The sequence below is a fragment of the Amblyomma mixtum genome, chromosome 2, assembly GCF_055824585.1.
Source record: "Amblyomma mixtum isolate Tamu chromosome 2, ASM5582458v1, whole genome shotgun sequence".
Lineage (NCBI taxonomy): Eukaryota > Metazoa > Arthropoda > Arachnida > Ixodida > Ixodidae > Amblyomma > Amblyomma mixtum.
Genome location: NC_143013.1, coordinates 259,171,433 through 259,198,680, shown reverse-complemented (window position 1 = coordinate 259,198,680; position 27,248 = coordinate 259,171,433). Strand labels below are relative to the sequence as shown.

Below are 27,248 nucleotides of genomic sequence, written 5' to 3'. Positions count from 1 at the left end.
TTGGCGCGACTTACCACGCTGGTATGTTTATATGGTTTGTATAGCTATACGGCCTCCGTAGCCGTGGTAGGCATAGAGTTTCTATGTGGTAGGAAGCGGTTCGAGCGGAGGTTTCGGCAGCTGCTCGCAGCGGATGAGCGGATGCACATGTGGAGCAGCGTTTTCGTACGGGTTCAACACCTACATTCCCTTCATCATCATTTACGGCTGTCCGGTCATACCTTGAGCTCCAAGCTAGTGAGCGGAGGTTGATTTCATCACTGCACAGCGACACATTCTAACTGACACGAAATCGCTCGTGAAAAGTTGGGCGGGGCGTCTCTAAACTTACGCGATGAATCTCGAGCAGGCACAGGAGAAATTTCATGAATTCGTCGCCCAGGTAGACCCTGCGCACTCTGCGGAGTTCATACTTTGGATCCAGAGAACCTACCTGACGGCACGTAAGTAGTTGTACCGTTATTCAGTGCTCAAACGGGAAACAAGTAATATAAATGAGAGTGAAATCAATGTTGTTTATTTAGCAGAGCCCGTGTATTTGCGTGCCCGCATTCCTTTATGACTGTTAACGAATTGTATACCCGTGTTACAATCACGCCCCCTCCTACGTTCCTCGTGTATCTCCAGTGGGCATTTAACAGCATATTAAATGATAATGGTGAATAGACTGTTTTGCCATTAACATTTAATATGCTGTTAAATGCCCACCGGAGAAACACGAGGTGGTCGAAATTTCCGGAGCCCTCCACTACGGTGTCTCTCGCTTTGGGACGTTAAACCCCATAAACCAAACCAGACTGTTTTATGCATGGAAGTTGTAGTTTTCGACTCATGAACAACTTTTGAAATATCTATTCCTTTCTGAGAATACAAGCGGCGGCTGAATTTCGATGAAGGCGAAGTTCTAGAGGCCCGTGTGCTGTGCGATGTCAGTGCACGTTAATGAACCCCAGGTGGTCGAAATTTCCGGAGCCCTTCACTACGGCGTCCCTCATAGCCTCGGTTGCTTCGGGACGTTAAACCCCAATAAACGAAACCAACCAAACCAAACGTCATATGGACAGTACAGTTTACTACCACGCACGTCAAAGTCGTATATGTTGCACTCATAATGAGATTTAATACCTGCACGAAAAAAAAAAAAAAAGGCCACAGATGCACGCAGGCAGAAATTATTCTTGGGGTGTTGAGAAAAGCAGTAGACATGCATGTAGAGTTCATCACACTTTGGTGGTCTTCTACAGCTGGCAGGGGCAGTAAAGTTTTTCGTACACCGGAGGCTAAGCTTGTTTTCTCTCTTTAATGCACAGATTGCTCTGGGCATCAGGTGGCCGAAGCTCACCATAAGATGACGCAAATCGCAGACTACCTCAGGACCATCGTTCCAGGAAATGCAGTTCTTCCATCAGAGAACATAATTGTGCCAAAAAAGGGCGAGGTAAGAATTGCATTGTGGAGGTTGTGGCTCTTCGTAGCAAGGTGCAACTTTGATCTACTCTATTCAAAGGAGTGTAACCACAAGTAAACCTCCTTGGAGTTGATGGAAATCTGAGTGACATTTTAACGTAGGACAGCAGGGCTCAAGTTGTCCCACTTGCTTCAAGTGCCGACAAAGAGGGAACTGTGCTCCACGTACCATATTTCTGCACACTGAATACCATCCAGCAAACAATTTAGCATGTTATCTTTTGCCTCCTTGGTGTTCTGTGTGTTTTTAAAAGCATGGGTTTATAGTCTGATGCGGCACATTTTGGTGGGGAAAAATAATTTAAAAAAATTGTTAAGCTTACAAGCCTTTTTCATCAGTCAACTGCCTCATAGTACTCCTTGACGCAGTTTTGAGTTCTAATGCAAGTTTTTTTATGCATCGAAAAGACTGAGGTACGAATATGTATCACATTTGAGGCAATTCACGATGTCATTGGTAGAAATGTGTACCCCATTTTCGTCGAAACCACTGCTCAAGGCCTTAGCTTTTCTTCAAGCTGTCTTTTAAGAAAACTGTTCATTTGATCTAAGCTGCAAAGATAGAAAAAAGGAAGAAGCAGAAAGGGTAGGCTGTAGAAACTAATCTGTAACTTGATTTTCATGTTGTCTTTTTGAGTGATTTTTCTTTCTTATTTGGTGTATCAAAGAAACGCCTTATGTTTCAAAAACATTTTGCATTGCAGAATGCAGACTGCGATCCTGCTACAACTGTCCACGTTGATGCATTTCTTTATGATGACAATGCTATTGATGAGTTGGTTGAAGAAGGAAAACTTAGCCGCAACTATTGCAAAGCTTGTGGCTCTCGTGACATTGCACCCCTTAGTAAGTACCCAAGCAATACATTTTGATTGGTGAAATGATTGGTGAAATGACCCTCATAATATGCATAGCACGAGAGCTAGTTCAGTAAACTGAATTGTGCAAGAATCATGGAAGAGTGTTGATGTACTTGTAGATACTTGTCACATGGAACATGTTTTTGCATATCAGCTTGGCACCATCGTTAGTGTTGTCACAAAGTTGATGTTGAGTGGGCGTACAGCCAACTTAACGAAGCACACCAATCGGTGACCACTGATGACCAGTCATGAAACATGACGGCATTCTTTTTGAGGCATCTGCCCACTCTAGGCTAAATGTCTTGAAATTTTGGGACTAAATGAACTTGTAATTTGTGTGCTTCTTATCTTAATGACAGACAGCACCTTTAAGGTTGCAATGGGAGCAGTGGGCCCAACCAGCTGAACTGGTTCTTTATGCTCCAGGAACTAGCTTCTTGACTCTAATGTAAGTTTGGAACAGGTGGTCCCAGTCCAGAGCTCGTCAAATAATATATACAATAATGCCAAACAACACATTGTTTAAAGAACCCCAGGTGGTAGAAATTTCCGGAGCCCTCCACTACGGCGTCCCTCATAGCCTTAGTTGCTTCAGGACGTTAAACCCCAATAAACCAATAAACCAACATTGTTTGACTGCTGAAGAGAGAAATGCTTAATGCGGTTTGTCACTTCCTGAATAATGCACACACACTTTTATTCTCGATGAGCAAAGGATGAAAGATTGTATCATTGCTTTCATATTGTATTGAGTTACTGAGGGTAAGGTAGACTTAACAAATTTAAGATTACAGCTAACAGGAAAAAACTTAGTGAACACAAGTTGTAGCTCTGTTACAGAATGGACAAGAAAATATGCTGTTTAAGTATTCTCAAATTATGACATGATCTTTTGTGCCAAGCAGATGTACACTAGCCTGGCTAAGTGTCTGGTTCGCTTATATTAGTTTTCTTACGCATTGCAGTGAGACCACTAAAATTAAATGGTGTTTTTGGGTAGTATCAAATCAAAGTGTACCAGTTGATGTTGTGTGAACGTTAGGTAAGCAGTCTCAACTGTTACTGTTCTTGGATTCGCAGCACACCTATCTCTGCACATTAAAAGGCAGTTCAGGGGGATTTGCGAACAATTTTGATTGACTACTGCACTATTTCTTGGACCTTCCTGTCTTAGTTTCAATGAATAGTTTTTGTAATTAATGAGGAAAACAATTATAAAACTGCAAAAACCAGGAAACCTAAACCAAAACTGGGCTTCGACTGAAGTATGATATCTTGGATACTGTCACGAAACCTCTTGTGTGTGCTAAACTGGCAACTGTGAGAGTTTTGTTGTCTGAAATGACAAGAAACTAAATTTTTTTCCTTCAGCAAACGGAGGGCAAAAATCGGCGGGCGTGCAACTTGTGACATCACACACGCAAGGTTGCGAGTAGAAATTACTTCTATGGGGGCCACGAAACAGGAAAACATAAAGGATCTGAAGACTTCATACAACCTACCTTGATAGTTTCAGTAAAATACCTCCAGGCAAAAAAAAAATGCTGGAATTTCCCTTTAATCCTTCAACGAGCACATTATAAGGGGGAAATAGTACCAAAATGCCCATTCAGTGTCCGTGCTGCAATCTGACGGCATACCAAAAAAATGCTTTGGATAAGCCCTACCCGCCATAAACCGGGCACAGAATGCCAAAAAGCAGCACGACAAGCTGAGCTCGTCGGGAGCCAGAAGTGGCAGTGGGCTAATGACGAGCCTGGCTCATTCAAGTCTGCTAGGGTCACTTGAAGACTGAGACAGGCAGTTATTTGACAAATTATTATTGCTGTAGTTTCATTCCCTCACATGTTATTATTGCCGCACATGCTGCTTACAATGCTCCTCTTTTCTCTTTTTCCACCTCTTGCAGCCTTTATTTCGCACTCTGCCTCTGCACGTAGAGCCGCATTCATATTCAGGGAGATGGTACCCTACTTGAAGGACAAGTCTGTTCTTGATGTGGGTTCCAGACTGGGCGTCATGCTCTATGCTGTGAGTTTTCTGTGGCATTTTTACACGCTGTACCACCACACAACATCATACTAGAATTATATCTTTCAAAACAGCAAGGAAACAGAATGAGCTCGAAATGACAGAAAAGAATAGCAGAGTATATTGTGGTACAAACATGAACTGAACACAGATATCTGTTGTATTGTATTCATGATCTTAACTGCATCGTCTAGCTCAGTTTGTCAAAAAAGAATCCCTACATGCAGCCTGCTTTCATCTGGAAGGTTATTACTCTGGGTTATCCTGGTAACATAATCTCTCATTTTGTTCGTCATTCTGACCCTGTTTTCCCTTCATATCCCCCCCCCTAAGTAATGCCCTACTGCGCGTTTAGGGTATTTCAAATAAATAAATAAATAGTGCATGCTAGGCTAGCAGTCTCCACTGAAACCTGTTTCAAAGCCTGATGATTCTTTAGGAAGAAAGATAAACTGGAAAATTTACAATGCAAGGTATGCTGTTATAACTGAGATTTGTCTGTACTAGTGGAGGAAGACTTATTACACTACCATAATGATGCAAAGTTTTTCATTTTTATCTGATCTAATCTTCCTAATCTTCATATGAATACGTGCCATCTTCTTCTGTGTGTAGCCATAATCTGTTTGCACTTTCAGGCACATGCATTCACACCAGCTAATCCGATTATTGGCGTTGAGATGAATCCTGACCTTTGTAAAATTCAGGAAGCTGCTATCAAGCATTTTCACATGGACGATAGGATCAAGGTAAACACGATAAATACCTCTCTATCATGTTTTATTACTTTTTTTGTAATACAGTCGATCCCGGATATATAGAACCCGGATATATCGAATTATTGCCTATATCGAACAGATGGAGAATCCCCTTGGGAATCTCATGCAAAAGTATAGCAAATTTGTTTACGTTTATCGAACTCCTGTGCACCCTATATTTGATATATCGAACTCCGTGCCATGCCGAGCCCCCGCAAGTGCGCTTCTCCCAGTATGCGCCACCCTGGAAGTGGGCTTCTTCCACTAGCGCGCGCTCCTGCAAATGGGCTTCTCCTGATAAGAGTTCACGCGGCGCTGGCCTTGGACAGCTGCGCTCTTAGTCACGTGATGGGAACTTTGTGGGGGGTGTGAAAGGAAATGGGAATGGCCATAAGGAGCTGGGAAGAGGGAAACCGTGCTGGCCGCAGGCCCGCAGACGCCTAATTTCTGATGCTCACATCGTGGCTGACATCATCGATACCGAGGAAGCGGACCCGAGCAGTGACGAAGATTGTGCGAAGAGGCCCAGCCGCCATGCACTGCGGCTGAACTTGCATCTGCATTCAGCGTCATTCGTCGCTGTTGTGGCGCAATGGAGGGCACCGGACTTTCTCATTTGGATACTATCAACAAGCTTGAGGACAGCTTAATGAACTGCATGGTGCAGAGGAAGAGGCAAGCAAAGCTCACTGATTTTTTCTTGCGAAATAAAGCGCGCTGATCGTGGAGTTGTGCTTTCGTTTTTGTGGACTTAAGAGGAGTAAATCGGTAAGTTCCCACTTGCTACGATCCCGGGAAATTGTCTGAGATTTGCGCAATTTTAAAATAAGCGTCTAATAGGCATATTTTATATTTCGAATTATTGATATATCGAACTTTTTCGCGATCCCCTTCGAGTTCGATATATCCGGGATCGACTGTAATACAGTCTGCTGTCGTGAAAATTTAACTAAACATTATTGTTAACTAGTGTTGATTTGGAATTCCATTTCCATTGTTAAATGCACTAGTTTTTACATGTTTTTAATATATATTACCTTTTTTATGCTGCCAATGTTATGCACATGCATAATGAGTGTGACAAAAAAAAGCCCTATGATGTCTGAATAGAACAGACTTGTTTAATGTAATGGCATTCAACCTTGGCGACCAGCTGAATAAAAGTGAGGCACATTTGTTGTATGAATGTGGTCTTCATTACCTTATATCGACTGAAGATCAGTAAATAGTTCTCAATAACTGTCATTGCTCTCCCCGTGCAGGTTGTCAACGCCAACGTGCTCAGTGTACCGGATCTCGTTTCTAGCTCCGATGTGGTGATTCTTAACAATGTGTTTGAGTTCTTCACGCCCGAGGCAGAGCAGATCACCTTGTGGCAGTTTCTAAGGCGCACCATCAAGAAAGGTGCCATCCTTGTCACAGTTCCCAGCCTTGAGGACTCGCTGAAGGAACTTCAGGTTAGTGCGCGCAGCTACGATCGTTTGAACCGCGGCAACAACAAAAAAAAAAACGGTATTAAGAAGCCCATCCATGCCACATTTGGCATCATCAGTGCCACACTAAAGAAGTACAAAGCAGCCACAGGAGCACTCCGCTGTAGCAAAGCATTCATTAATGCAGGGAGTTTCTGCTGTGAAGACTGCTAATACAGTGCTCTCATTGTGGACAATTGTTTTATTGTCACTTTGATGGCTCTGGGAACAAGTAGATTTTGAGTTTTGCTGTGAAGGTTGCCTAGGTTTTATTTTATTCACTCCTTCAAACATCGACAATGCTGTCTGTGTGCATTTTGTGCGCTAGCAGCTCGGCGGTTGCTCTTGAGCATCCCGAAGTTGCACTGCTTTGCACAGCAGCAGCACAGCACCATGTACTGAGACAACTGAGTGGCATAGAGCCTTTTAGTGCCGGCATAGAATTTGTTTCTTTTCAACTTTAAGTGGTTAGCCGCACGGTAGTTCTCGAATAGGCCTTGACAACTCAACTATAACCTGAACATGCTTTCATCCCTTTGTCGAACAATGGTCGGATGATGAGTACTGTGCACGGGGATCCTGCACCTTCAGGAGCAGTTGTATGGGCACAGATGAATATCTGAGCCAAGTGACGTAAATGTATGGGCTCAAGGAACAGCTGCCACTAAACACTAGTGGTACAATCAGTGGCCATTGTTCCCACTACATCTGGAAGAATATTTGTCAGGCACCTGACTGCAAGTGAAGTTTTCCATTGTTGGGCAGTGTCCAGCATGCAACTACAAAAAGAAAAGGTGTTGAAGTGACAGGCACGAAGTCTAGGATCGCGAGGCCAACATTCGGAGGCAAATAGGTATTGAAGACAATAAAACGATACTCTTTGAGATGGCTTCACCACCATTCCAGAGAGCTGCGAGGGGAAACCAACTTTTTGAAGGCCTTAGGGCCGTGAGACAAAGCCCGCGGTGTGCACGAAAGAAATTGGAGGGGACACTTTAGCTCTACCTTAAAGGTATGTCACAATATCATAATGGATTAACTCCCATATATACTGAAGGTCATTCTCTGTGTTACATTCATAGAACCTGGGAGTCCTCATACCCTTCCTGGTTGAGTGGTGCAGCAGTTATTAAAAGGACACTGAAGCACTCTTTTTGAAAATCAGGCTGGCAGTGGTGTCATATAGTTTCTCATGCTGTATACTGAAATATCGCATCCAAATAAGGCAAAAAACAAGCACGAATTGCCTTTTTTAGCAGAAATATGCAGCCTGTGCCGCGGGGCACACTGTGCGGCGCGCAGCCGCCTGTGATTGGTCAAGAGGTTGTGACGACACATTGAGGACCGGAGAAGCTGCCGATATGAATCCGGCGCTGCATTGAGTGCAGATCGCAGCTTTGCGTGGTGTTGTAAAAGTGAATGTGGGGACTATTTTTTTTTTGCTGACCTCCAAAGAAAAGGTTACTGCAGTTTTTTATTGTAAGTATCACCTGAAACCAAAAAAAAGACGCAATCAAAAAATTCTGCACCTAGCACAAGCATACACCAGTGTGAAAGGCGCTTATGCAGTCCATGCCGGAAAGGTGCCAGCACAACCTCGGCTCGTATTCTCAGAAGGGAAGGGGTGCGAACAATACTCAAGCCAATTACTACCACCGGACACCTCCTGGTTCACTCGAAGGAGCATCATCCTAAAGAAAAGACCCCAAGGCGTTGTCTATAAAAGATCCTGTTCTCAGTACCCAGCCTTGTGGGTTGGGGCAACAAAGTATTTCAAGGAAATGATGAAGCAGCACAAAGCTGATGTCAAAATGAGCGAAGGGGAGTGGCCTAGCACTGCGAGGCATGTGGCCACAGGACAGTGATGCAATCATTGAGCTCTGGAAACCAAGCCAAATACGCGCACAAGGCTGCTGCTTCAGCTGTGGCACGTTCTGCAGGTGGCGGGAAATATTTATCATTGCTCCCTCAAAAATGTTGCTCCTTCCTCGATCTGCAGTTTAGGTTCAGTGACCTGGTGGTCAAATATATGTGTGTTTTAAAAGCCAAGCTAGCTGCAACTCGCCCGCTGCCACAACTTGATGAAGAAACCGAGTAAGGTTGCGAGGCATCGTTTTTTTTTTTTTTTCAAGAACTTGGTTGGCGTTCATTTCTCTCTTAAATTTGCATCTGAAATCAGACAGACCTCTGTCGAATGCTTTCATTTTAATCACTTAGCTACGATTAAACGAGATGCCGCATATGAATAGCTTCAATGCTTACTTTCTTGCTTGCTTTGCTGTAGGCGGTTTCTGCTGTCTCCTGAAAAATGTAAGCTCTATGTTCGCGCTATCTTTCCCTTGTGAAGAAAGTCAAGAGTGTTTTCCCCTGCCTTCCCTTGCTCTCTTTTTACAGACAGGGATTGTCGTGTCCGAGTGGGTTCAGCAGCGCTATGTCACCGACCCCTTGGCCTACAGCTTTGTCATGGACCATGAGGAGCTCTCGGAAGTCTGCTGCTATGAAGTTCTGTGACGTGTTTTTTTTTGTGTTTGCTGATTACAGCTGCCATGCCCTGTTTCTGGGGTACATTGTTGTGCACCGTTAGTAAAATTAATTGATATTGATTGGCTCCCTGCTACAGAACTGTGGCATGGTACGAACGTAATGGAGAAAACAAGAAACCTCCATAGCTGGAACTATTATTTCTTCGTTGCAGCGACGCATTTGCCTTCGGCGCAGTAGTGACAAAAATTGTGCTTTGCAAATCCGTACCGTCATGACCTGCAGAGTGCTAATTTGTTCGTCCTCTGCCCAAAGATAAATTTACAGAATGATTTTTACAGGATAACAAAAGTTGTCCTGTAATTTTATTGTTAAATTTATTTTATTATCCTGTATTTGATAAATTTTGTTGCCCATATTATTTTGTTATCCATATCTTGCCGGGGTAAATTTTTGTACATTCATACTTTACCCTAATTTATAAGCGAAGCACTGATATCTTAATCAGGCTAAGTATACTATTGATAAGGCTAGTGGTTTTTTTTTCACCAAGAAAACTTGAAAGCATTATTCTAGTCTTTAAACCTGTTGTTGCAAGTAGCCAGTGCATTCACTACAGTGTCGTGTCATTTTAGTGAGCAAGATGTTGGTATTCAGGACATAATGTTGAATGGTTAAGGGCTGAAGCAGCACCAACCATCACGTCCAGACTGGCTTTTGTTGAATGTTGATTATACACATTGTTGACACCATATATCAATGCAGAAGACACCATAGTCGACAACGGGACAGTGCACAACGCTTTGCCTGCAGTGGGTGGCCATGCAATTGTGTAAAGTTTCACTTTAGCAGAATGAAGTCAACATTCTTGCATTCCATGCTCATTCCACAGGAATCATGGTAGCAGAGGCAGCTTCATGACACATAACGTGCAGTAGCTTTTGGAAGTGTCTTTTTGCTGCGACATAGCACGAAATATCTGTGGTGCTGTTTTCGGTCTGTAGTACTGTGATGTTTGTGATGTTTGACAATATTCGTCTTTCAGCAAGCGTGCCCTGAGCTTCTAAGCGCTACAAGTAAAAGCACACTGGAGTTCATTGGGGGGGCTCAAGGATGAGACATTACTGCCATTTCCTGTTGCTACTGCTGTTTTTTTGCACTTCAAAAGTGTTCTGTCCTAGTAGTGTAGTAATGTGTGTTTGTGCGTGCAAAATAACCAGGGAAGATTTCTGTGTCTTACATGCAATGCATTCAGCCAGCTGCCTTTCCTAGTGCCTTTGTCTTTATGCATCAGTATGCCGTTCGGGCATTGCAGCTGCTGTCACCCATTATCGGAGAATGTACACTTTGTTAATACAAGTTAAAGCAACTTGGTTGTTATTCATGGTAAATTACTCGCTGTTAATAAAACCTATGATTATATAAGCCTGTATGTAATCCTTCTGTTGAGCACTCCTGTGCTGCATTTTTTTTTCTTATGTGAATGTTTTTAAGATGAATAGAAACTGTATTTTGCACAGTGAACAAACTTTTTTCCCAAAGCATTGATGAAACTTTGCGGATGCATTCATTGCAAGTAGTAAAAGTTGCAAACATTTATGTTTTTAGTGGCCAAAATATTAGCTTCATTATGTGGATGTTATGTGGATATGCGAGTAAATATCGCGTGCAATGAATCTACCTGAAGGCAGCTTTGCATTACAGTCTTGTTACAATGGGTCCAGTTTCAACAGACATTCGCATATGACATTCCAATCTGCCATGTTTGGTTATTCTTCCTTTCTCTGCCATTGGCTTACCTTTGTTTAGTGTGGACTCAGTTACATTGTACATTTGGATAAAATGGATTAAATTAGGATGCCTTGTAAGCTGATGCGTGCTTCTTTACAGTGGAATTTTAGGCAGTGAACGGTTGTTAATTTCAAGTGCTTAATTGTTGATGTATTTTAGCGACGCACAACAACAGCAGCAACAGTGGCACCTGCCATTATATCATTACTGTATATTGTTGCATTTAAGTGCAACCCAAACATTGACTGATCCGTGAACACTCTCAGCCCTAGCTCGCAGATTCTAAATGAGATCAATACTTCTCACTCCGCAGCCCTAGAAAATCAAGGAACGATGTCTACGGCCTGGTGGGACTACGGCGCTTAGTTCGAACCATCTAAAAGCATGAATTAATGGCACTTTCATGCGCAGGCACAAGACCTGCTCCTAGCCATAGGTAGGCCAGAAACAACAGGTAGGGACAACCAGCCAGAAAGGCAACAGTGATGCTCATGTTTTGTTCTGTATGTGGTCCGCAAAGAGTATGTGCCTGAAGTGAAGTTCAACTCGCGCACTGTGGCGACGTGCAATGAAATATGCAAGTCTGTGGTAAGTGACGTCCGCTTGCATGTTGTCGCACCTCTCGAATGGCGATGCAACCTCTGCGCATGACAATGGCTTAGTTCAGATCGCTCTAAATTGAAAGCCATTAGCCGTGCAGCTTTTTCAGTGTGCTAGCACTTACAGTGGCCATTCCCCACATTCAGCCGTTGTTTGTCGGAAGCCTCTGTGGGAGGCTGCGTACCTGCCCACCAACCTGCCCGAGTATGTATGTATATATATATTTCCTCTGCATTCTAATCAGTTATCTTTAAGCGATAAAATAACGATTAATTGCCAAGTGATCAACACCGCAAGTGATAAAAAAAAGCATTCCCTTATGCTTCTTGGTTTCAGTGACAGTTTGCTTCCTTCTTGTGTGTATATATATACACACATACACCTTGCAGGTTGTGATGTCACAAGGTCACGAGACCTAGGTGGCAGCTGGACGGTAAGCAATGCAAAGCAATGGCCAAGCAGCGCACCTAAATCAGACTTTGCCTAACTACACAAATCAATTTTTTTCAAGCTTCTTTTATAATGTTAAGGTTGAATAAATCAGTTCATGTCTGTAGCTATGCATGGCTTAATTAACACTCGTTATAACAGACTTGACTGTGATTGTGAATCAAAATCTGTTGCAACATTAAAAGCTCCTTAATTCAAAGTTCATGGGATAAAAAAAAAAATGTTGGAATTATCCTAAAGTTCGAATGACCCCGAAAAAACTCCTAAGAACTGCTTGTGTTGCGGTAAATTTATTTGATGAAAGACTGGGCAATGGGTGCTTGCTTGTGAGATACGATTGGCATGGCAGTGACTGCTTTTCATGTTTTCATCAATGCTTTATTGCATGCACACTGCCGTGAGCACCGAAGCATAACTGCTCCAAAATCGTAAGGGTATCCCCAGCATCCTTCACGGTGCGACGCGTTGGAGCTCCGCCGTTACACTGTAAACAGAAAGGAGTAAAAAAGGTGTAAAGCTGTCCTCTAGCACACACCCTTCCTTAAAAGGATGATAGCTAGAGGACAACTTACTCCCTTTTTACCCCCATATAGGTGTATTCGTGTTTAGAGAGTACCGCTCACACCCCTCACAAGTGGCACCGTCTCATGTGAGGAGGCTGCATCACACAAACTGCAAATGGCACGTGACGAGAGCGCAGTTTCGGCGCATTGGAAGAACGGAACCACGCAGACGGAAGTGGAGGAAATGCTCAGCGGCGCCGAAGAGGGAGAGGAGGAAAACGGGGTGAGGGGAAATTAAACATCAGCGATGCTCCAATCAGCGCCCAAAACGTCTGTTAGCTGGCTGATGCTGGCTGGTCGAGCAGCCGTCACTGCGAAGCTCATAAAAGTGAAACCGAAACTAAGCGGTCGTAAGGTTCTCGGAAACGGGGCCACCCATTAGTCGTTCCGTCTGCTGTTGCATGCAGTCAGGGATACGCGAGCCGCAAGCAACTCTGCAGCATGGAATTTAAGTTTTGAATGTGGCTATTTCGACGATCTCTTGCCATGTCAGTCATACCTGGACACAGCCCCCCTTCGGGAGCTCGTTCAAATTAATCGGTGCGAGACCTGTAGCGACTGAATTAAAAGAGTGTAGGCGCCATAGACTGACATGGACGTTGGCTGGAACTGAGCCGGCAGTTCGAATTATCCGGATTTGCGAATTGACGTGGGGTCAAATTAACGAGCTTTTACTTTTCTGTTCTGGATTTTGCAAAGCTTTACAACAGACTGAAATCTGTTCTGGATTTTGCAAAGCTTTACAACAGACTGAAATCTCGGACACTCAAGGTCTGTTGTAATGAGATTATACAGTGATTCATGTATGCTAATTATTCTGAATAACCTTTTTATTCCGATATTATGCACGAACTAGTGAATGCCGCTCTCACTCCTTAACTTTAAAAAGCTAATAAATTTGCACCTGTTGAGAATATCAGTGGTGCGTTTACTGCAGTGCACGAGACTTCCAGCAAGGGAGTAGTGTATGTTGTTAAGATTAACTCTTAATCCAGCACAGTACCTTGTAGATGCAACTGTAATGCTACACTGTTGCAACAGCATGATTGTAACATGTAAACTTGGCTTACATAGCAATTGATACCCAGGAGATTAAGAGGACTTTGTTTATGCAAAGTATGTGCAAATCTTGGTGCAGCAGCTAGCGGAGATGCAAGTGTTCGTAATATATGAACTTGTCATAACAATCAGCCACGGCAACTTTACACAGCTAGTTTATTTCCAGGTCTAGCTCAACACTAGATGTCCCACTGGCTGATGTCACCAAGGGCGGGAACTGCATATACAGATCTCTCTTGCTCCTCAAGGAAATCAGTGACACAGAGACTTTAGTATTTGTGTATGATGGTAATGTACACTGGGGTTTTTCTTTATTCTGAATTCAGTAAGTGTATGTGCTATATACATGAAGATCTGTTTTCGAAGTGTGTCAGCACGCCGACTTCCTCCGTAAGATGACCTTTCCTTTCAGAAGCTGGGACAGGTGGATCTTGACCTTGCCACTATCACTGGTCTTCTTTACCCAAAACTGCATGGAAAGAATTAAGAGAGACTGGTCAATATTATTCAACAGCATCTGCGAAGAAGACACTTGACCCTTTCACCTCCAAATCATTCCTGAAAAATTTACCCAAATCAGCAAACTTTTTTTTGGCGACTACTGGCGAAAATGACTTTTGTCAGGCTTAAAACCACTGCTGCCCTCTAGTGTTGAAAACTGTGACCAATAACATTGCCGACCCTAACTAGTCTTTGGCGGTGGGAGCAGTGCAACACCGGGCCACACACATGTGACGCATCATTGACGATATTGGCGCAATCTCCCATGATGACTACAGTTCAAGGTTGATGGTTAAAGGGTTAACAAGTACGAAGGGACAGGCATGTACTAGTTCGACATTTTTAAACAAACTGAGCCGTGTAGATAACCAAGCACAAACGTCACCCAGCACAGCAAATATAAATGAATGACAAGTGTGTTATGCCACTTGAGAGTGCAAAGTACTAAGCTTTCAATGATACCTTATTAAGCTATGATACACACTTCCAAGTTTTCCCAATAAATTTTATTTATATTGCAGTCCTTCCCAAATACAACAATCGAATTCAGCTGCATAGATCTTAGAGAAGAAAGGAAAGGTTTGGTTTTTTGGTTTTACTGGGGTTCAACGTCCCAAAGCGACTCAGGCTATGAGGGACGCCGCAGTGACGGGCTCCGGGAATTTCGACCACCTGGAGTTCTTTAACATGCATTGACATCGCACAGTACACGAGCCTCTATAATTTTGCCTCCATCGAAATTCGGCTGTCGCGGCCAGGATCGAAACCGCGTCTTTCAGGCCAGTGAAAGGAAAGGTGGACTCTAAAGAAAGCATCTTACCTCTGCTGTGCCTATACCCGAAATGACCCCGAAAAACCGGCCCATGTCTTTTGAATCCACACACACAGACTGGCCTCGCTGATAGCTGCAAAAAGAAAAGATGGAGTTGCAGTCTAAAGTCGCCAAAGCATGCTTTAAGGAGCGGTTACCATTTCCGTTCGTAAAACAGCTTGCCGTCTTCTATGCGTGCTTCAATTGCGTGTGTGCCGTGATCCACATTTCCATACTCTTCATCTGTGCAAACAAAAATATGATTAGATGCACCAGGCAAAAACGACCCAGTAGGCCACAAGCTGTCTGAATGCAACTTACAGTCCATTCTCTTGCTGATCGATGGTGTTTTTCCCTGAAAAAAGAAAATAAATTAAAACGAGAGTATTTTTTTTCTTTTCTTGTCGGCAAAGAACTGCTTTTATGCTTACTAATACCGTATTCACTCACGTAATTTGCGCACTTTTTTCTTTTAAATTAAGGCTTCAAAGTGGAGGTGTGCAAATTATGCAAGATTTTGCCAACACATTCCAGAAAAATTTACAGAAATCAAAACGTGAAATAAATACTGTATACTGCCGCCTATATGCCAACCCCCAACTCGCACCCCTCCACGGCAAAAAAAAAAAAAAGTTGACTTCAAATATAAGACAAATACTACCTCCCACTCCATCCCACGTTACGCAGTTATGGCATGACGGGGGGTGGAGTGGGCATGACGGTGGCATGACGGTATGTGTGCAGCTAGAGCCATAAAATGGCAACAATACAATTGCAAAGCCAGTAGTCACACGCAAATGGGGAGAAAAGGTGATAAAACGGCACCCTCGTGTGTGTCCCAGCTGACTAGTGGCAAACCGAACAGCAAATGGATCGGTAGTCTCTGATTCCGGTGCGTGCCGGAGGTTACCAGAAGTTTGCTTTCGCAACTGTTCGTCTGGGAAAGCGACCATCAGCACGAGCGAGCTGGGTAAGTGGCTTGCAATTTGCCCCGTCGCCATTCACATCTTTCGCAGCCGCACACGATGTGGCCGTGTCAATCTTCCCAAGCCTGCCTTGCACGCACTCGTGTACATGCCACTGGTATAACGCAGCAAGGAGCGTAAAATATGCACTTTTTTTTTTTCAGAAACCCGCAAATCACATCAGTAAATAGAGTATTACACATGCCAAGTCATAGCCTAAATGCAGCACTACTGCATTCTCCTTTTTGTCATGAACCAGCAAGTCCTTGGCAGAATTAAAGGGGTAGAGACACTACACTCTTCATAACGGATTTTTTGCTTTTGAATGATACCCAAGACATTAGTAAACATGAATCACCACATGAAATTCGTCTGTGCACAGCACCGAACTTATAGTTCACCTTATTCCTCCATGCAGTTTCAGTTTCAGCAGTCGAAATGCAGTTGCAATGTCACAAGTGAGCACCAGGTCACATGAGCCATACAAAGACTGCAACATAATAGCTCTTTGCTCACTTGCTGCCATTCTGGCTTCTGGAGCTGTTTAGCATAAGAGTTTTAATGAATTAAAATGACAAAGCAGCGGCTATATTACAGTTTTTGTATGCTTCACATGATCTCGTACTCACTTGTAATGTCGCAAACATCGACTGGCAACTGAAACCAAAACTGAATCTACAGAGGCAAAAAAAAATTCTGTTACAAATTATTTATTCAGCGCTGAAAAATTTGCCATGTCCACTCCCTCAAGCCTCTCATTTACACATTCCACCACAGGCACTTATTTACTTTTAATGGCACCCCATTGCAACTCCTGTCAACGAACGGGCCTAGTATTAAACTGAGCCACTGCGGATACTGCCATAGTGTGCATGAACACCCATATGCCACGAACTCTACACAGTTAGCATACAGCTTCAATAGGGCTTCAGTACCAAGGACATTTTTACAAGTCCAGGAACAAATAAGTACAGCACCGCTGAAGAAAAGGAAGAAATAATGCAGGTACCTTGTTCAACATCTTTAGGTCGTCAAGTATTTCACCCTCGTCGAGAAGGAAATTCAGCTGGGGTGGCAGTGTTAAGAAATAAACTTTCATTTGCATTATTTCTCAAAGTGGGAAAACAGGACTTATGATGCACTGTTCTATAGCCACGACATACCCTGCTGGCTTCAACATATAAATTGGCTAGTCATGTTATGCCATGCATATTCAACACAAGTTAAGCATATACATGGTACCCTTATTCAAGTTAACAACAAATAGGCTCTCCTCTGTTGCAATGATCACCCAACCTTCATTATTTCAGTCAGCCATACGCAATATATAGTTACTAGCAAGTTTCCTACTGTATAACGGATCACCTTCCTAGTTTCTTTCATTTGTATTTTTGCTGCTCTATGTGTACTCTGACATGTGACATTACAAATAGGAACTGTCTATTAGGTTGTAATCATGCATCCTGTTGTATGCCCTCGCACTTAACCCTGTTACACTTATACCCCTATCACACTAGCAAATTTAATGTCATTCGCACCTAATGGCATTCGATGCATCGAATGTCATTCGGCCTCTTTCGGTGCTACACGAAAAAAAGTAATGTCATTCGAAAATGATGGCATCGACGATCAGTGAAAAAAAAATAGACCAATCGAACGTCATCAGCGCGCATAAAAGATGTTTGAAATTGTTGTGCAGTGTTTCAAAAGCGGGTGAGAACATTTGTGTGCCGTATTATAAGCTTAAAATATTATTTGCGGCCATTCTGCACCACTTTAGCCATCAAAAGCCAAGCCAAGTACAAAGTCAATGACAAATCCGATAAATGTAAACAAACAAAATGGCTGACATGCCGGCGCGCGGAGCTTGGAAATGACTTCCAAAAGGTGAACTGCTCAGTTACGTCTTTAAGTACCTTCGAGCTTAACAAACAGGGCACACCAGCCAGCAAGAATCACGCATCCCAAAATGACCGACGGTCGCGGGAAAGACGCTGCTTCGCGCTCGGCCGCTGCTGTAGGCTGCTGAGACCGGGAGTAATAGCTATCCACGACAGCCTCTAGTGTGAACGGATTCACACCAACATTAACTTTTTTTTACCAGAACTAAATAAATGCACTTTCTAGGTTTGGCAGTGTGCACATTATTTTTTTTGCGTCGCTTGTTCCTGCTGCGTACCTGGTGTCCAGAGTACGCATTCGGTTCGAGATCGAATGCGAATGAGTTCCCCGAACTCATTCGATGGCGAATGTCATTCGAACCTAATGACATTACATGTTCCCGTGTAGCAGTCGAATAATGACATTAGGTGCTAATGTCATTCGATTCGAATGACATTAAATTTGCTAGTGTGACAGGGGTATTACATTGCAGACATTCACGTTATTTGTTACTTGTATTGTGAAATTTTTGCTGTGTTTTGCTGTGATATTGTTGTATTAACCCACTCTCCTCTGTAATGTTCCCACCCTGAGGGTATCAATAAATAATAAAAGAAGACTTCCAAAGCATCAAAGGATATTAGGTGAGGTCTTCCGCCTTTTCTCAGGCATAGGCAGTGGGTCATTTGGTCTTCTGCGCAGCTTTCGAGTTGTCACAGACTTCACCTCCATGGAATCTGCACACCATGGCAAGCTGGAACCTTAAATGAAACAACTTCAGTGCAACTGACAAAGAAAAACAACTGGCAACTAGAAAAACTAAGACATAAAGAAAACAGATACAATAACGAAGAAAAATAACGGGCAAAAAGAAAAACCAAAAACTAAAAAAGCGGATGCATACCACATTTGGCAAAATGCACCACATAACGTATTTCCACGAACATGACAGCTTAACTTGAACACATGTTATTCTCTGCTTATAACGGTTTATGTTGTATTATCAGAAACTACACTGCAAACATAAGGTGAAACATTTGTTTTCAAATCAGTTGGCTCACACATGCAGTGCTTAACTAAAAATACAGGAAATGCAAATTTTACCAGTTTACATCAGATCTCATAGCAGCTCCTCATTTATAGAAACCCCACTGAAAAGGTAGGCTTTATTGTACTTATCATATGGCCAACTGAGAAAGCACCTGCCAAGTCTGCTTTCCCCAACTGTGAAACCCAGTTTGTAGCCTGTTTCAAACATCACCTTGACCACGTGTTCTGTGGCAATCAGGCTGAAATAATGTGAGGATTCCTTTCCTGCACTAAGTAGTCAGTCCTACCAACAGTTTGAATAGTGGCAATGCTTACGAAAAATGGCAAGAAGAATGTGACAAATAGAACCATTACGTTATTCCAGCCTTGATGCGTAAAAAAACAACCAAATAGACAAAAAAACAAGTCGTGCTGTAAGCACTTACAGTATGATTAGTCGGATTTTGGTGCTCAGGAAGACCACAAAACCCGCACAGAACCTAGTCTGAGAACCCCTACTTTAATGTTCTGTGCGGCCTCTGAACGTTTCCGGTCACCTAAATCCTTTATAGTCGTTTGCCTCCACCACAAGTCTACCGCTAAAAGTCCACTCAGAACCCATTATTCATGCAGGAAATGCTCAGCGCAGCTCCTGGTTTGTGAACACACATTCTAGTAAGCCTACCAATGACTCGCCAGAATTGGCTCATACTTTTCTTAACAAGCCATGTACCCATGAGCCCTTATATTTTATTTGGAATTCATCTTTTTTAGTGCCGTGTTGTACCCAAATCGGCTTATTTTAGTTAGGCAGCAGTGTTGGACATATTCGTTCTCAGCACAGACCAAGCATCTCGCACAGTTTTAGTTTCGGCACTTAGCTCATATTGGAAAAAAAACAAAAAAACAAGTGTTCTATAGTCTCTGCCACAAGTGTTCAGCAGAGGCAACTGTCAACGAAGGCAGTTTATCGATGAATCCCAACCTTGGACAGGATGCTCGCCTGCGATAGCATACAACACTGGCAACTAGCCACAGTGTGCCAAAGACTTGTGGAATGGCAAGCCTACCTCCGGTGAGCTCAATGGTGCTCCTCTCAGATTCGACCATGCGCCTCTTCTCTTCGAGTTCCATGATGAGTGATTCCCGCAGATCTATCTTCTTGTCCTCGAACTCCCGGACGGCTGCCTTCTTTTCGTGGATGTATTCTCGCTCCACACGGTCAATCTGAAAAGCATGCAGATGCCATTTCAGACAGTGCTTTGATAAAACTACTGATACGCATGAGGCCCATCTTGAACAGGCTGCTATAAGTGTTTCGGTTCAAACTTTCATTCTGCATAAACCACTGCATATAAAAGGGTTCATATCGTTACAGAAAGTGTGTGTACAGAGATGACTTTCAGGCATGAAACAATGACAATTTAGACTATTAACTGAAGTTACTGCCACACAAATGCACAGGTGAGGCTACAATGGCTGGCTTGCCTATAAAAAGAAGCTTAGTAGAGCCTACAGGAATCAAATTTCAGCAGTGCCAGTCTAGCTTAAAATGCTAGTAGGAAGGATACACACGGTCCGCCTTTTCTTTTTGTGAAGTAAATACCTTTTTCTCGCAAAGTTTTATTCCACATGCTGAGTACTCTACCTGTGCTCAGCTCAGTGCAACATTTTCTAGTTACGAGCTATTTAGAATTTCTCAACAACGGAGTTGGCACAACATGAAGGGCTCCCAGATTTTTCATGCTCCCCTCAAAGGAGGAAATGACAGTGATAACTTTACTGAGCATAGCTGTTTGCTAGTGTATCTTCTTGCAGCTTTATTATTTTGCGGTGTAACTCTGTGAAAAAATATACCAACTAGTCTACACCAGACACGTACAAGCGCTAAAAAACACAGACAGAGAAGAGACTTGGACAACACGAGCGCTTACTTTCAACTGAAGGTTTATTGATACACAAGCACAATTTTATAAACCTTGCTGCATGACGTCAAACTGATAGCCCTGCCGACATCACGTGGCTGCTCCCAAAAACATTATTTCCTTTTTAGTCAGTGTGACAGATGGTGCGCTGACGCAGGATGGACCGGCTTTTCTAATCAAATCTGCCTCTATTATCTCTCTCTCACATCCTGACAACTATGTTTGGCCACAATCTTGCATGCGCTGAAGACAGGTTTACATGGTTTCTTATTCTTTACAGCACAATCATGACAATGTTCAGAAAGATTACCGTCTCTATAATTGCCTACCTTCCTCCTGTGTTCCAGTAATCTTTCGTTCACTGACTAAAAAGGAAATAATGTTTTTGGGAGCAGCCACGTGATGTCGGCAGGGCTATCAGTTTGACGTCATGCAGCAAGGTGTATAAAATTGTGCTTGTGTATCAATAAACCTTTAGTTGAAAGTAAGCGCTCGTGTTGTCCAAGTCTCTTCTCTGTCCGTGTTTTTTAGCGCTTGTACGTGTCTGCTATGAACCAACTAGCCCAAAGGTCTCTGCTCCTAGTCTACACCACAGTTGAGACAAGCAAGCGGACATGATGGCACAAGTCCCATCCACTTGTGTCATTCTTGTGTTGCACCAGGCCTGCTATTAAAAGACCACCTGACTTTCTTTAATATGCAAATATTCTAACAGCACACTGTTCGTTTCTACCTGCTGCATCTCTCTTGCACAACCAACCTGTCACAATGTTTTAAGGCTGCAACAGGGTAACCATGTGGGCTAGTTGGTGTGGCCACAAACACAAAACCAGCAACACAAAATGGGAACACAAAATGAGGAAGGGCACAGGAATGACAACTTTCTCTTCTTGTGCTCCCGTTCCCAACAGCAAGTACACAGGATTGTGTACTTCCTCTTTTTGTGTTCCCGTTTTCGTTGCCAGTTACATTATGCTTTAATACCCGTGCCACACGGACAGATTTAATGCCATTAAGTGCTTACTGCCTTAAGTTTTAATGGCATTCATGCGGTGCCACACGCATAAATTTAATGGCATTAGCCTTACTGCCATTCGCGACCTACTGAGTTCGCCACAACTCATTCGCCCGTGCAACGTGTACTCTCGTTCCCATTCCACACGCAGAAAAGCATGCAGCTTTGTCAGTTACAACTGCCTAGCCCACTATAAAATGGTTAATTCCTAACTTTCAGCCAGATGAAACACCTAAACCGCATTTTCGATGCGAAGAGCGCCATTTTAACCAGCCTTATTGACTGGTACTCTCGACTTATGTGCTAACATGCAAGTTTATGGCTACTTTTTCGACTTGTAAAGCAGGAACAGCCGTATTTTCTGGAAAATCGTTTTTACATTACATTTGAACATCATTCCCGATATATTCTGCTCATTAGGAATGTTTATATTAAGATGAAACTTTTGACTACCTTGCAAGCGTTATCGTCATCGTCACTTTCGATAATGGCATTAAAAGTGGACGTGTAGCACCAACTCCGAAAATAATGGCATTAACAAACTTAAGGCCTTAAGCATTTACTGCCATTTCTTGTGCGCGTGTGGCACGGGTATAAGAGTGCTCTAAGTACTAACAGTAGGTCCGTTGTGCCTAGTTGAATTAAACAACATGACAATGTGCTGTTTCTTTCTCCAGCCAGCTGGAAACTGCACACAGGATTCAGCAGAAGAGAAACCATGATTTCAAGAGCACAGTTCTCTTTTACGTTAAACCACTCTGTGCTGTCACATCAATACAAGGGAGCAACAGGCACCTCGTGAGACTGGAAGACTTCATTCATGAAGAGTCGCTCCTGGTAGAGCTGCTCGATCTTGCGCAGCCGCTTGAGGTACTCAGGATGGCTTTCTTCCTTCAGCTGTGCCAGCTGCTTTTTCAGCGTGGCAAGCTTGTCTCTGTACATTCTGCGGGGAGCAAAGCAAGTGGTCTGGCATCAACCTCCGACTACGCTCCCCACCTTTAAAAAAAATTTTTAAATAAGGAACGCTGAAGCAGTGAGCCCCTTGACTGATGGATTACCGGCTTGCCCAGCTGTGTTTACAATTCCATCACTGTATTCACAGCTACTGACCCACCTCACAGTGTTTCTTAGATCAGAATAGTGCACGCAATGAACTGCTGGAACTAATGCAAATTCAAGTCCCTGTACAAACTTCTCACGGCCATGCAGAATCAGAAACAGGGACAAAGGAAGACTGAGCAGAACACAATATCATGTTTGCATCTTCTTTTTTTCAAGCATAATCCAAGTGAGTCCATCTGGTAAATATATCGAACCAAGATGCCAGCAATACGCATAAAGCCAACTCCTCTACATGGTATCAACCATATGACACAAGAATTTAAAATGAAAAAGCTATCTGCTAACTGACGGGTTACTGGGCTTTCATAGGTGAATGCAACACCCCAGCCTACAACGCACATAATAGTGGAAGGGTCTAGATTAATTCTGACCAGCCCTAAAATCTAAACACATGGACATTTTTTGCATTTTGGCTCTACTGAAATGAGGACACCATGGCTGGAACCAAACCAATGGACTCAGAGCAGAAAGACCGGGAGTGGGGCCTAATGGCAACACTCATTCATAAGTTCTAGATGCGGTATGTACTTTTGCATGAAGGTCTGTTCAATTGCTTGTGCTTCCTAAATTAACTTAGTTGTTGCTTAGCGTTTAAGCGACAGAACACTGAATTTCAAGCCCCAAATTTTTTTCAATGCTACAGAAAGCTTGCTGTCTAAGGTGCTCGATTCTGCAACGGTTTTGTTAGAAACGTTTTACACAATTTTTAAAGAGAATTTTTCGATCAATGCACGCAGCTGTTTTCATGCAGGCCAACGCTGGAAACCGCAATCCGCGAAAGCGATCACATGCTAGCAGAAGCAATGTACCAAAGACTTAAACTCTCCCCCCAATGCAGTAATTTAGACATTTTTAATATAGAGTAGCATCAGTTTCAGTTTCCACACTGAAAGCTGTAACAGTACAATGCTGTACACTTCGTCGATAAATGCTTTAGTGGACCTTGTTTGCCGTTTCATCTAAGAAATACAAGACACAAGTGGCGCCATCTAGTGAAAGAAGCTAAAAGCATAGCTTCAGCATTGCGACGGGTGCATTGCTTTTCATCGAAGGGCGCACTGGAGAAAGAGAAGAAAAAAAAACACTGCATTTAAAACAAATCAATGATATTTTATCAAGATGTTTGGCTTGGTTTATGGGGTTCAACGTCCCAAAGCGACTCAGGCTATGAGGGACGCCGTAGTGGAGGGCACCGGAAATTTCGACCACCTGGGGTTCTTTAACGTGCACTGACATCACACAGTACACGGGCCTCTAGAATTTCACCTCCATAGAAATTCAACCGCCGCGGCCGAGATCAAACCCGTGTCTTTTGGGTCAGCAGCCGAGCGCCATGACCACTAAGCCACCGCGGCGGCCCTATCGAGATGTGGTCATGTGATGTGCTAAACTAATAATGACAGGGTTACACCATAAGATGGCACTTCCGTCGACAAAGTGCACATCACTTCGTCTCGGGAGTACGATTTATATTAGTCCTTAGGAGTGCAATTTACATTAGTCCTTGGTACATCACTTCCGCCAACATGCGATCACCATCGCTTTCACTGATCATGGTTTCCAGCATCGGCCTGCAAAAAAGCAGCGCATTAAGTGATTCTAAAACACTTGGGAAAACCTATCTACAGCATATATAACAAAACCGTTGTGGAATGGAGCACTTTAGACGGCAAGGTTTCCATTGCGCAGAAAAAAACTGGGTGCTTGAAATTCAGTGTTCTGCCCCTTCAGCACTTATTTCACCTATGCATCATACACCTTCTGGAACACGCTTGTTTCAGATGAGTACAGGTGCCACAAGGACAGTTTTCAGCATTACCTCCACATGTGAAAAAGGAGGCGCAGGTTTCATACAAACATTAAAGAAATGGCTTTGCGTGAAGGTGGAAATGGCCCCTAACCGCTACAAACTAGTGCACGTGAATTGAATGGAACCCAAGCTATAAAGACAGGTGCTGACACACTCAAAGTACAATAATGTGTGCACATTTATTGTGAAAGTCAAAACGTGCCGCAGTAAATGCAAAAATTGGTTTGGTTTGGTTTATGGGGTTTAACGTCCCAAAGCAACTAAGGCTATGAGAGATGCCGTAGTGGAGGGCTCTGGAAATTTCGACCACCTGGGGTTCTTTAACGTGCACTGACAACGCACAGTACACGGGCCTCTAGAATTTCTCCTCCAAAGAAATTCTAGCCGCCGCGGCCGGGATCGAACCCGCGTCTTTCGGGTTAGCAGCCGAGCACCATAACCGCTTAGCCACCGCGGCGGCTAAATGCAAAAATTATAAAACAGCTTAGCAGGAACAGTTGTAAAAGCGCTCCGACCTTTCTGCCTTCACTCACTGCCTCTTCGGTGCCCTTAAGTGCAAATAGCAATTTTTTAATGATATAAAGATGTCAAAGCTGCCTTATTAAAGCAAAAGCAATGGCACATGAAAGAGACAAACACAACCTAGTGGTGAGCATTCAGCCACTAGGTTATGTGCTCATGCAGGTGAACACTGGAATATAAGGCATTACAAGTATAAAAAAGCTTGCAAAGAAAAAAAAAGCTGACAAGTGGGACAGCGCAGAGAGGAAACATGTATCATTCAGATGAAAGTCTGCGCAGACCTAAAGCAAGTTCACACTAACCAAAATAACGATCATCACAACTCCTCGGAACAGTTCCCAAAGAGAACACCAATGCAAAACCACAATCCATTTGTAACCATGCAAGTGCCATTTCATTTCTACAAGCGACATGAATCTCAGGCCGTGTGCACAGGACTAAAGTTGTCACTTGACAAAAAAAAAAGCATCAGAAGAAAAGAAATAGTCTGTTCCCTGTACAAATTAAGCCACGGGGAATTAAAAATTAAAAAAAAAATAACAGGCGACGTTCTTTCTTCGAATAACTGTTTATCACGTATAAAGGACATCGGCCGGTCGTAAATCGTGGCTGGCTACTGTGGCGACCCGTGTGACAAACCGTTGGAACAGTGAACCGACGAAGACGAAGCAGACGAATCACCAACGCCGGCATTGCTGCTCTACTGCTATTACCACGTTCACTGTACTACCAACTACCACACGCTACCAAGAACAGCCAACACCTACCTGTCCCAGGCGGTCAGAATAAATTCTGCCGCCAAACTGCTACCGCGTAAGTACCGAGAACAGGCCATCAATCTCGGAACTAGTCCCGACCGCGGCTAAGTACACGAGAGATGCGAACGAATGCAGCTAAGTTGCCAGACGTCTCGTGCCCTGATCGAGCACGCATTCGAAACCAGACAACGGCTACACGTTCCAGCGCGTGCCGCGCAGGTCAGGCAATGAGAGACGGCGAACTAAATTCGAAGGCGACTGTCACGATCCACGCTCAGATAAAACGTTATGCCGCAGTAATGCAATGCACTAGCAAATAAACTCACTGTTCCTTGATCTCGGTGCACTCCTCTTCGTGTTGCTTGACCATGTCCGTCTCGCTTGCATCTTCGGTATCTGCACAGAGCAAGCGATCGGAAAATGAAGAACCGGCTGATGCGTAGACGACGGGCCAACGGCCTAACCAGCGCAGCCGGCGACGACTCCCGCCGCTTCGAATACCAAATCTCCAGCGCAAATTAAGATCACCTGAGTTCTAAGCTGTACAGAAATGCTCGCTTCCTCTCGACGAGAAGTCTAGAGAAAATCAGAGCAAGTTTACGCAAGGGTATGTCGCTCCCGATAAAGCTGCCTAGGGACCACTATCAGCAGTACCACAAAACGCTAAGTCCGGCGCGATGGAAGGAGCAGAAGAGACTATACCACCGGCTTGTGTCCTTCGAAACGACATTCTCGCTAACTGCTGCTCAGCTCCCGATCTCAGCGGCGCGACATTCATAACATGGCTTCCCTGACCACGTCTCGACTCCGTCTTCAGAAGCATGCGGCTAGCTCCAGCCTACACCGGCTGTTTCTCAGGAGCTAAAAGACGCGTGGGGTGGGCGGGCACTTCCCGGCAAATGAGAGAAGAAGACTAAAACGCGTGTGCACTAGCACATGTCCTCTTGCCCACCTTCGTCCGAATCTCTGTCGTCGTGATCTAGAAAGTCGTCGCAGTCGATGCTGTTGTCATCGTTGCAATCGACGTCGTTCCCGCCATCTTTATGCATGGATGCGAAGTCTGCCAGATCTTGCAGATACATCATAACAACGAGATCCCTCCGGGTTTCTTCTTTTTTTTCACGGGCAGAAACAACCCGTCGCACACGAAAAACGAAAACGCAGGTGAAGACGAAAAAGCAAGCTAACTCGCCCTAGGCTGTCCGAGCTCAGCCACTGAATGACAACAAATGCTGCGATTGGCTAAAGCAAACTATGGCACAAAAAAAAACCATGACGTCACTCATCGCACTTTTTGCTGTTGTGCAGCTACTAGTTTGATGAAAATTATATTTAACTACCTTATAATTTTTTTTACTGTAATAGTGCCTAGTT

General features: G+C 43.6%; 2 protein-coding genes across 5 annotated transcripts; one reads left to right on the top strand and one right to left on the bottom strand.

Annotated features, from left to right (window-relative positions):
• The first annotated feature begins 61 nt into the window (after positions 1–61).
• LOC149363699 (uncharacterized) lies at positions 62–9,988 on the top strand. The gene is made up of 7 exons (XM_089573664.1): positions 62–443; positions 1,311–1,438; positions 2,172–2,313; positions 4,240–4,361; positions 5,000–5,110; positions 6,382–6,576; positions 8,986–9,988. The coding sequence occupies exons 1-7, from the start codon at positions 335–337 to the stop codon at positions 9,100–9,102; spliced, it is 924 nt and encodes a 307-aa protein (XP_089429790.1). The 5' UTR covers positions 62–334; the 3' UTR covers positions 9,103–9,988.
• Positions 9,989–13,810: 3,822 nt separating this feature from the next.
• LOC149363698 (sin3 histone deacetylase corepressor complex component SDS3) lies at positions 13,811–27,121 on the bottom strand. Of its 4 annotated transcripts, none has more exons than XM_089573658.1 (10): positions 26,827–27,121; positions 26,201–26,270; positions 22,458–22,605; positions 19,793–19,949; positions 18,335–18,454; positions 16,822–16,883; positions 15,169–15,202; positions 15,006–15,090; positions 14,857–14,941; positions 13,811–14,004 (listed from the first exon to the last, which is right to left on the bottom strand). In XM_089573658.1, exons 1-10 carry the CDS (start codon positions 26,957–26,959, stop codon positions 13,906–13,908), a joined length of 993 nt encoding a protein of 330 aa, XP_089429784.1. In that variant the 5' UTR covers positions 26,960–27,121; the 3' UTR covers positions 13,811–13,905. The 4 variants fall into 4 exon arrangements, with proteins under 4 accessions (XP_089429784.1, XP_089429787.1, XP_089429786.1 ...); XM_089573661.1 differs by having other exon boundaries at positions 18,335–18,430; XM_089573660.1 differs by lacking the exon at positions 26,827–27,121 and adding an exon at positions 26,577–26,727.
• Between the last annotated feature and the right edge of the window lie 127 nt (positions 27,122–27,248).

What these genes read in the sequence shown, in the direction of transcription:
- LOC149363699 (XM_089573664.1), top strand. Translation starts at nt 335, where the DNA reads ATGAATCTCGAGCAGGCACAGGAGAAATTTCATGAATTCGTCGCCCAG. An exon ending in TCGTGACATTGCACCCCTTA is followed by an intron (nt 2,314 to 4,239) that starts GTAAGTACCCAA and finishes CACCTCTTGCAG; the next exon opens with CCTTTATTTCGCACTCTGCC. An exon ending in TGGGCGTCATGCTCTATGCT is followed by an intron (nt 4,362 to 4,999) that starts GTGAGTTTTCTG and finishes TTGCACTTTCAG; the next exon opens with GCACATGCATTCACACCAGC.
- LOC149363698 (XM_089573658.1), bottom strand. Translation starts at nt 26,959, where the DNA reads ATGATGTATCTGCAAGATCTGGCAGACTTCGCATCCATGCATAAAGAT. An exon ending in CGACAGAGATTCGGACGAAG is followed by an intron (nt 26,271 to 26,826) that starts GTGGGCAAGAGG and finishes TGCTCTGTGCAG; the next exon opens with ATACCGAAGATGCAAGCGAG. An exon ending in CGGGTATAGGCACAGCAGAG is followed by an intron (nt 14,005 to 14,856) that starts GTAAGATGCTTT and finishes CTTTCCATGCAG; the next exon opens with TTTTGGGTAAAGAAGACCAG.